At 36.1% G+C, this 10,996-nt stretch overlaps 2 protein-coding genes across 2 annotated transcripts in view; both read left to right on the top strand.

Moving 5' to 3' along the window:
• LOC109129912 lies at positions 583 to 2,492 on the top strand. Its single transcript, XM_019238951.1, has 2 exons — positions 583 to 756; positions 1,305 to 2,492. The coding sequence occupies exons 1-2, from the start codon at positions 583 to 585 to the stop codon at positions 2,484 to 2,486; spliced, it is 1,356 nt and encodes a 451-aa protein (XP_019094496.1). The 3' UTR covers positions 2,487 to 2,492.
• Positions 9,459 to 10,996, top strand: part of LOC104759612 (F-box protein At3g57590-like) — a 2,720-nt gene continuing 1,182 nt past the window's right edge. Inside the window, exon 1 of the mRNA XM_010482522.1 lies at positions 9,459 to 10,747. Coding sequence (XP_010480824.1) covers positions 9,459 to 10,747 — 1,289 coding nt within the window. The remainder of the gene's footprint in view (positions 10,748 to 10,996) is intronic.

Genomic DNA, 10,996 nt, shown 5'->3' with positions numbered 1-10,996 from the left:
TGTTTGATTTGTATTTCCTGTTTTAGTATTTCCTGTTTGATTTGTATTTCCTGTTTTAAACTAAATCAATATAAATCTATTTTAATTTCTAGTAACTCGGCTATTGTATTAACTAACTTAATCAGATTGTTAGTTCTCTAACTCGGCTATTGCATTAACTAATCTGCTTCTTCTTGTTTATCTTCAGGTTACGTAAGAAATGGGCCAGGACTATAGCTATTCTCAGCCTTCTTCATCCAATCTGGCTGATAAGTACGCAGAGGACACTGTGGATAGAGAGCTAGAGGCTTTGATTCGTATGGATGAAGCAGAGTCGAGGCAATACCCACTTCAACCTGAGGTGGAGCATGGATTCCGGAAGGAATGCTACTGTGGTGCGACTCCTATTCTATCCAACTGCTACAACAGAAGGTATATGATTTTAATTTTATTGAAGTATAAGTTTCGTATACATGCTAACTCTTTATTTATTGCAGGTTCTTCACATGTCCAAATGTCGATGATGGAGAGATGCATATTCACAAGTGGTGGGATGTGGCTGTAATGGAGGAGTTGAGGGACAGTGATAAACGATATGAAGTGATGGCTGAGAAGGTAGATTACTTAACATTGTTCAATGAATATGAATCAGACATCAATCAGGTTAGAGATCAGAGTTACGCAACTGAACAGAAGCTGGTTATGTTGGAGAATGTAGTTAATGAGATGCCTAAGGAAAATAAGTTAAGAAATTTAACTGATTTGCTGGTTGTTGGTGTAATCATCATTTTCGCATGTATTTTGTTCATGTTGGTGTAATGATTTACACGGGTACTGGTTGTTTTCTTATCATGTATGTTGTTTTGTTTTGGTCTCTCACGGGTACTTGTTGTTTTTTTAACCATGTACGTTGTTTTGTTTTGCTATCCCACGGGTACATTGTCTTCTTTTGTTGAGGCTCACGGGTTAATTTTCTTGTTTTGTTGAGGCTCACGGGTTACAAAATAATGGAACTCCACTATATATATGATAACTCTTCACTCACACCAAACAAGACCAAAGCAACAAAAAATTCATTTGAAACACCATCAAAGCAACAAAATACTCACACCAAACAAGATCAAAGCAACAACACTTTCTCTTCCTTTATCTTCATTTCTCTTCTTCTCTCTTTAATACAAGTCATTTCATCATTTCTTTTCCTTTCTCTTGAAATGGGATCATCTTCAAACCATTATCACTACCAAGCCGATGACAATGATCATTTTGAGGGCTATTTAGAAAACATTTATGATGTCTTGCATATTATTCCGGAACCAAACTAGCCAAACGATAGGATTTTTATCGAGCGAAACCGGGAAGAAGGCCACAATAATCTTTGGAATGATTATTTTAGTGACACTCCCACATATCCAGAATATTTATTCCCGCGACGGTTTCGCATGCACAAGCCACTGTTCATGCGAATTGTGCAATGTCTCTCTACCAAAATCGAATATTTCCCCCAAACCCAGGATGCAACCGGATGGGCTGGTCTTTCACCTATACAAAAATGTACTGCAGCAATTCGTCAATTGGCATATGGTACTTCGTCTGACAGTGTTGACGAGTATGTCCGAATTGGTGCTTCGACAGCTCGAGAATGTTTGCACGAATTTACCGCCGGCATCATCCAAGTGTTTGGAGATGAATACTTAAGACGTCCTACACAGGAGGATCTACAAAGACTACTCTTTCAGAATGAACAGCGTGGATTTCCCGGGATGATTGGTAGCATTGACTGTATGCATTGGGGGTGGAAGAATTGTCCCACGGCTTGGAAAGGCATGTATTCACGGTCAACCGGAAAACCTACAATTGTGTTGGAAGCAGTAGCTTCGTATGACCTCTGGATATGGCATGCCTTTTTTGGAGCTCCAGGTACTATGAACGATCTTAATATTCTTGATCGATCTAATGTTTTTGATGACATAATAACCGGTCAAGCTCCGGAAGTCAACTTTGTTGTCAACGGAAGGGAGTACAACTTGGCGTACTATCTCACTGATGGTATTTATCCAAATTGGGCAACTTTTATTCAATCAATCCGACTTCCACAAGGTAGGAAAAAATCTCTCTTTTCTAAAAAACAAGAAGCTGTTAGGAAAGATGTTGAGCGTGCCTTTGGAGTCTTGCAAGCTAGATTCGCCGTTATTAAAAATCCGTCTCGTTTATGGGATAAAAACAAAATGGCAAATGTAATAAGATCATGCATAATACTCCATAATATGATTGTCGAAGACGAACGACATACATACAGTTACCGAAACATTATTTCTGAATTTCAACACGGAGAACATGTGGATCAAACATTTACCGTTGGTGCCGCCGGTGTGGGTTCAAATATCAGCAGTACGATTACTCGTCAAACAAGACTTCGGGATAAACAAGCTCATGATCAACTAAAACATGATTTGATTGAGCATATTTGGACAAACTTTGGACATCTTCCGGATAATGAAGTTTGATTTTAAAATTTCTATGAGTTGAATAAAATGTTTGTTTTGGTTTTGATGTTTTTATGTTATATTTTTAATGTTATTAATTTCTAAATTGTATGTTTTTGTATTTTCTTTCTTTAAATAATTAATCTTTAAACTTTCAAAATAATATTATTTTATTTGGGGGACCAAACCCAAATACACACCAATGCTCCTACTAAAAATAAGAAACCCTCAAAATATTAGTATTAAATGTGGGGGACCAAAAAAAGTCCCACACCATTGTGGATGGTCTNTGTTTTTGTTTTTATGTTTTTATGTTATATGTTTTCTGTTATTAATTTCTTAATTGTATGTTTTTGTTTTCTCAACTTTAAATAATTAATCTTTAAACTTTCAAAATATTATTATTTTATTCGGGGAACCAAATACAAATAGACACCAATGCTCAACCTAAAAATAAGAAACTATCAAAATATTATTATTAAATCTGAGGGACCAAACCAATGTGGATGCTCTAAGTCTATGTATTGTCACAAGATCCGCTGTAGCACATTGGCTAAAGATTCTTCAGCTCCGAATATTTTCATTTTTTTGGTTAACAAAACCAATATCTCTTATTTACCTGAGAATTTGTAAGTAAGGTGTAGTGACACATATGTAGAACCATGTACAATACTTACAACCTGCAAATTTCATGGATTAAGTAACTAAAAATTTTTTAACCTGCTGCTTGAGACTTCTTTTCTAGTCACATCTTTCAGCTCTTGGTTAAGATATCATATTCATATCTGAAAAATATTGACTCATTTCTTCAGAATAAAAGATTGAGAGGTAGTCAGGTCGATGCTTCGATGGTGTGAGCCATGTTAGAGTTTTTCTCTTGCATTATTATTCTAAAAGCCATTGCTTCAAATACAGAACAAGACGAAACATAAAAAAGAACACATTATTAAAGAGTGAAAATTTTTCTCTTATTATCTCGACATCTTTGTCTTAAAACATTACACACACTTATATAGAGTGCTACTGTCGTAACCGTTCGTTTACTAACAGAAACAAAACAACTATCATTAAATACACACATCTTAGTATATACTATAAAACATGTTGCATACGACCAAACTCAATTATCACTAACAAGCCAAACCATTAAAGATGCTGACAAGGGCTCGTGGTTGTATCTCTTGTCAGACATATAAATTCACCACCAGCCATCTTGCTATCATGCATGCCTCTTTAGAGCACTAAAAGCATATTTTGATCTTCTTGGACACCGAAAAAATAATTCACTAAACCTTTCTTTCTTTTCCAAATATACCGTACGTTTTTTTGCTGCCATATAATAGCTGCCTTGTCACCATCATTGAGGACCAAAATAATTTCTTTCTTGCAGTGTACGTCAGAGGGAAACAGAAGGAGAAGAAGCAGAGTTACATGGTGCCAGTCTTTTACTTGGAGATCCCTTTCTAGATGTCTATTGACAAAATTAAGCGTGTCGCACTCATGATTCCTGTTAGTCCATAGCTCTCATACTTAACTCTCTTATTCGAGAATCAGCGTGTGTCCTTTGATGTTTAAACAAGAGAAATTTATGGGATTTTGGCCAGAAATGCCATTTTTTTCAAAAAACTTCTCAAAAATGCCACTTTTCTTATTCCTTCTAAGAAATGCCATTTTTCATAAGAGGAAGAGATGTAAGAAGACTAAATTAACCTTGGCCTATTAACTGAAAAAATTGCATTAATCTATACTATTAATCTTAAANAGGCTTGGAAAGGCATGTATTCACGATCAACCGGAAAACCTACATTTGTGTTGGAAGCAGTAGCTTCGTATGACCTCTGGATATGGCATGCCTTTTTTGGAGCTCCAGGTACTATGAACGACCTTAATATTCTTGATCGATCTAATGTTTTTGATGACATAATAACCGGTCAAGCTCCGGAAGTCAACTTCGTTGTCAACGGAAGGGAGTACAACTTGCCGTACTATCTCACTGATGGTATTTATCCAAATTGGGCAACTTTTATTCAATCAATCCGACTTCCACAAGGTAGGAAAAAATCTCTCTTTTCTTAAAAACAAGAAGCTGTGAGGAAAGATGTTGAGCGTGCCTTTGGAGTCTTGCAAGCTAGATTCGCCGTTATTAAAAATCCGTCTCGTTTATGGGATAAAAACAGAATGGCAAATGTAATAAGATCATGCATAATACTCCATAATATGATTGTCGAAGATGAACGACATACATACAGTTACCGAAACATTGTTTCTGAATTTCAACACGGAGAACATGTGGATCAAACATATACCGTTGGTGCCGCCGGTGTGGGTTCAAATATCAGCAGTACGATTACTCGTCAAACAAGACTTCGGGATAAACAAGCTCATGACCAACTAAAACAAGATTTGATTGAGCATATTTGGACTAACTTTGGACATCTTCCGGATAATGAAGATTGATTTTAAAATTTCTATGAGTTGAATAAAATGTTTGTTTTTGTTTTTATGTTTTTATGTTATATGTTTTCTGTTATTAATTTCTTAATTGTATGTTTTTGTTTTCTCAACTTTAAATAATTAATCTTTAAACTTTCAAAATATTATTATTTTATTCGGGGAACCAAATACAAATAGACACCAATGCTCAACCTAAAAATAAGAAACTATCAAAATATTATTATTAAATCTGAGGGACCAAACCAATGTGGATGCTCTAAGTCTATGTATTGTCACAAGATCCGCTGTAGCACATTGGCTAAAGATTCTTCAGCTCCGAATATTTTCATTTTTTTGGTTAACAAAACCAATATCTCTTATTTACCTGAGAATTTGTAAGTAAGGTGTAGTGACACATATGTAGAACCATGTACAATACTTACAACCTGCAAATTTCATGGATTAAGTAACTAAAAATTTTTTAACCTGCTGCTTGAGACTTCTTTTCTAGTCACATCTTTCAGCTCTTGGTTAAGATATCATATTCATATCTGAAAAATATTGACTCATTTCTTCAGAATAAAAGATTGAGAGGTAGTCAGGTCGATGCTTCGATGGTGTGAGCCATGTTAGAGTTTTTCTCTTGCATTATTATTCTAAAAGCCATTGCTTCAAATACAGAACAAGACGAAACATAAAAAAGAACACATTATTAAAGAGTGAAAATTTTTCTCTTATTATCTCGACATCTTTGTCTTAAAACATTACACACACTTATATAGAGTGCTACTGTCGTAACCGTTCGTTTACTAACAGAAACAAAACAACTATCATTAAATACACACATCTTAGTATATACTATAAAACATGTTGCATACGACCAAACTCAATTATCACTAACAAGCCAAACCATTAAAGATGCTGACAAGGGCTCGTGGTTGTATCTCTTGTCAGACATATAAATTCACCACCAGCCATCTTGCTATCATGCATGCCTCTTTAGAGCACTAAAAGCATATTTTGATCTTCTTGGACACCGAAAAAATAATTCACTAAACCTTTCTTTCTTTTCCAAATATACCGTACGTTTTTTTGCTGCCATATAATAGCTGCCTTGTCACCATCATTGAGGACCAAAATAATTTCTTTCTTGCAGTGTACGTCAGAGGGAAACAGAAGGAGAAGAAGCAGAGTTACATGGTGCCAGTCTTTTACTTGGAGATCCCTTTCTAGATGTCTATTGACAAAATTAAGCGTGTCGCACTCATGATTCCTGTTAGTCCATAGCTCTCATACTTAACTCTCTTATTCGAGAATCAGCGTGTGTCCTTTGATGTTTAAACAAGAGAAATTTATGGGATTTTGGCCAGAAATGCCATTTTTTTCAAAAAACTTCTCAAAAATGCCACTTTTCTTATTCCTTCTAAGAAATGCCATTTTTCATAAGAGGAAGAGATGTAAGAAGACTAAATTAACCTTGGCCTATTAACTGAAAAAATTGCATTAATCTATACTATTAATCTTAAACAAATAACATCAAAAATAAAACAAATGTGAGAGAAAATAAAGAATTTATTAGTTTTGGTTGAGAACAATGTTGACGACGAACAAAAATGTCTAGTCCACCGGATCTGGTCCACCGGATCTGCTCCACTGGATCTTGTCCATCAAATATGGTCCACAGGATCTGCTCCACTGGATCTTGTCCATCGGATCTAGTCCATCAACATAAAATGTGTGGTCGATAGTGTAAACCTGGCTAGATCGTGAATGATGTCTTCTATAGGTGCATCACTTGTTTCATTTTCTGGTTGAACAGTTCTAGTTTCAAAAAATATGCAGAATAGACAAAATTAGTTAGAAAAATGGACAAGTTTTGGTTTATTGGTTATGGTCCATCGAGAGAGAAAAGACAAAACCTGGCTGAAAAGTGGATTTGGTCCATCGGTGATGCAGCACACATCCTTGAATGAAGTATAAGACATGAAACATATAGGATGGACAACATATTAGGAAACAGAAGAATGGACATGACATCATAATTAGTCCACCGGACGAGTTATTCAAGTGATGGACAAAATAACGGTAGACAAGTTGGTACGTAATAGATCTAGTCCATCAAAACTTACATGGTGGGTTCCGAGAAGAGAGCCTTTGTTTGCATTTCCATCCTAGGTTTTTTGTCCTCTGTTGCAGGCACAATAGATTTTTTGAGACTGTTGAAGAACAAAATTGAAGAATTGGACAAAACCCTAATAATGGGAATTGGAAGTACAAAACAATCCATGGTGTACCATACCTTGACTTGACACATGAATTTCGATTAACACNTTCAAGTGATGGACAAAATAACGGTAGACAAGTTGGTACGTAATAGATCTAGTCCATCAAAACTTACATGGTGGGTTCCGAGAAGAGAGCCTTTGTTTGCATTTCCATCCTAGGTTTTTTGTCCTCTGTTGCAGGCACAATAGATTTTTTGAGACTGTTGAAGAACAAAATTGAAGAATTGGACAAAACCCTAATAATGGGAATTGGAAGTACAAAACAATCCATGGTGTACCATACCTTGACTTGACACATGAATTTCGATTAACACATGGATCATCTCCAATCTGGACAGAGGCATCTGAGGAGAAAATAAGAAACAAAGAAGAAGATGATAAAACAAGAGAAAAAAAAAGAAACAAAGATTTTTTTCCTTTAAATTGTTTAATTGCCGTGAACAATAGGACAAGGGCAAAAGGGTACTTTTTGGAACCCTCTATGGCAGGCGGGAAAAGGGTTTGGCCAAAGTGGCATAGAAGAGAAAGATTGGTACTGTTCATGGCATAATCAACACTTTTCCCGAAATTTATCATATCTGCCATGTACAGTACATTTCTTTAAGGAAAATGCCATTTTCAATTAAACATTTTCTAAAATGTCATAGGTCCCACTTTGATTTATTGAAAATGACAAAACTATCCTTTTTATATTTATTTCTCATTTCTCTTCTTCTCTCATGTCTCTTTCTTTTTCTTTCTTCTTTCTTTCTTTAAACTAAAGAATTTTTCAAAAAACACGATTTTGATCTAACCCACAACATGTTTTGTTCCATTCTGGAGATGCTCCCCTCAAGGTTGAGTATAATATTTTCTCAATTTTGAATTTCTTCTGTTTGTTTCCTTCTCCATACAATTTTAGTGTATCAGATCTGATATCTGACCCAATGTTTTTCCGATGGACCAGATCCGGTGGACTAAATATGCTTTTCTCAATAAGATCGGTACATGCGTCAGCAAGTCTTAGGGTGGAGAAAATGGTTTCATGTTATTGATGGACAAGTATCACCAACCAAGTGGACATGGTCCACTAAGAGAGCAGAGGACATAATTTGGGTGGACAAGTGTTATCAACCAAGCGGATCTAGTCTAGTAAAGAGACCACTAAGAAAGCAGAAGACATAATTTGGGTGGACAAGTGTTGTCAACCAAGTAGACATAATCTACTAAGAGAGCAGAAGACATAATTTGGGTGGAAAAGTGTTGTCAACCAAGCGGATATGGTCTACTAAGGAGACCGAAAGACATAATGTGGTGGACAAAAACCTGTTCAGATGTTAAATCTGGTCTACTGGAAGCACAATAAGATCGGTCAGCAGACGTGTAGGTGGACAAATAAAGTCCAGCCAAGTGCATCTTGTCCACTTCAGAAATCGAAGGACAAATTTGGGTGGACTAAATCTTATTGGGCGTTGGATCTGGTCTACCAGAAATTTGAAACGCATACCATTCTTCCAAATTTGTTTAAAAAATTACTCTTCTTTAATTTAAAAGTAAAAGTGTCTTTTACTCCTATGGCATAAAATAAAAAATAGCATTTCTAAGAAGGAAAAACTGAAAGTGGCATTTCTTATAACTTTAATTTTAAAAGTGACATTTTTCACTAAATTTCCTTTAAAGGTTTTACAATCTACAATCTTAAGCAATCATATAAAGTCACATGTATATATGATTGAAGATAGACTTAGAGGTTTGTAGCCATTTTAATTTCCTATTGAGATCTGTTTAAAATCATATCGGCATGTAAGAATATCCACCAATATAAAAAGGATTTGGGACGATCGTCTGGATGACTGGATGTTACACTAGCCACTTCAACAACAACAATAGCTTTACTTACTTAAACTCAACAAGCACTCATGACTAGTTGTTAACAACAAACAGGTTCAAAACAAACCTTTTTATCAAAAATATACAGATTATTCCATTGTTTTTTTTTGTTTGGTTTAATCATTGTGTTGGCTGGTTTTATATGTTAAGATTATTGTTCTTGTTTTGTGCGATTATTATTAATTGTGATCAAATTTTATATTTGTTTGTTTATGGTCGGTCACAAAGCCCAACCGGGAGGGTGGTTGGGGCTAGAGTTTCCAATTAAATTAGGAGAGAAAAAATGGAAATCTTTCTTGTTTATTACGTTTTGTTTTCTAGGGCTTCATCTTCAACCCTAGTTTTGTATTTTTCTTCTCCGGTGTGAATTAATTAGAGAACACTTGCTTACGTACAACAGAAGCCAATGGTTTCCCAACGCAATAAACATTCTTCGAATCCGATGAAAAGAGGAGAAAACTTGGGACTAATTCCAACTGATCTCATTATGGAGATTTTCTCGAGATTGCCTGCAAAGTCTGTAGCTAGGTTTCGTACCTTGTCGAAGCTATGGGGGTCCATGCTTCACCTTCCATATTTCACCCAGTTGTTCTTGACCAAGTCCTCGGCTCGTCCACGTCTCTTATTTGCGATCAAACGATGCAGTGAATGGCTCTTCTTATCGTCGCCTCAGCCTCAGAATCCATATGATAAGTCGTCTCTTGTACTAGCTGCAAATTTTCATAGGAAGTTCGTTGGACGCATAACTAGCCATGCTTCTTCTTCTGATGGTTTGATAATTTTCCCTGATGTGTGTAAATTAGGAGAGGCAGTGCGAGTAATATGTAACCCTACCACGGGAAAGTATGCCACCTTACCTAAACTGAGCATGATGACGTCCAGAGAGTCGACTGACCTTTTTGGGTTTGATCCGATTGACAAGCAGTACAAAGTGTTAATCATGGGCTATGTAACTTTTGATGAAACGGTTCATTATATTTTGACATTAGGAACTGGACATATGAGGTGGAGGAGGATCCAGTGTCCAATAAGCCATCATGTTTGTTCTACAGGGATATGCATCAATGGGGATTTGTATTACTTAGCAGACAAAATGGATGAAAAGTCTCATGGGAAAACGAATTTGCTAGTTTGCTTTGATGTTAGGTCTGAAAAATTCAAGTTTGTTGATGCAGAATTCGCTTATGATAATTGGCGTACTACATTGATAAACTATAAGGGTAAATTAGGTGTTATCAATTGGAACTATGATGATGCTCATGTCATTGAGTTGAGTATGTGGGTTCTAGAGGATATGGAGAAACATGAATGGTCAGAATATATCTACACTTTGCCGGAGAACAAAGACCTTGATGTCGACGATATTACCATTGCTGGAGTGACTGCTACAGGTGAAATTGTATTTTCAAGTTTGAACTCTACATGTAAACCGTTTTATGTTATCTACTACAATCCCGAAAAGAACACTCTCCAAAATATTGTTGTTGAAATCCAAGGTTTTGAAGCTTACCATGAATGCAAAGTCTACACATTTGTAGATTATGTAGAGGATCTTAGTGTTAACGATGCGAAGCAACTCAGGTCAAGCATCTATGCTCGATCTGTGAAGAAGAAGCGCAGCCTAAATAGCATCACGGAAAGGTCAAAACCACAACATCGGGAAGAAGTAAGAGGAAGGGATGACAGGCATAAGAGGTATGATTACGGTGTGAGAAGAAATCAAATACACCGAGAGAGAAGAAATGAAAGAGACAATAGGGAAGATGAAGAAAGGAGAAGAAGAAGACGCCGCTATGAGATGAGAGATAGAGACAATAGGGAAGATGAAGATAGGAGAAAAAGAAGAAGAAGCCGCTATGAGATGAGAGATAGAGATGATCGTTGGAGTGATATAGAGTGTAAAGGTATAGAGAATGACAATCACTTAAATCGCTTGGAAACGCG

This window comes from Camelina sativa, chromosome 17 (assembly GCF_000633955.1).
Source record: "Camelina sativa cultivar DH55 chromosome 17, Cs, whole genome shotgun sequence".
Taxonomy (NCBI): Eukaryota; Viridiplantae; Streptophyta; class Magnoliopsida; order Brassicales; family Brassicaceae; genus Camelina; species Camelina sativa.
This window is presented reverse-complemented; position numbering and strand designations above follow the sequence as displayed.

Excerpts from the sequence above, each read along its gene's own strand:
- LOC109129912 (XM_019238951.1), top strand. The coding sequence starts at position 583 with ATGGCTGAGAAGGTAGATTACTTAACATTGTTCAATGAATATGAATCA. Across the intron at positions 757-1,304 it reads CTGATTTGCTGGTTGTTGGT|CCAAACGATAGGATTTTTAT; the intron begins GTAATCATCATT and ends GAACCAAACTAG.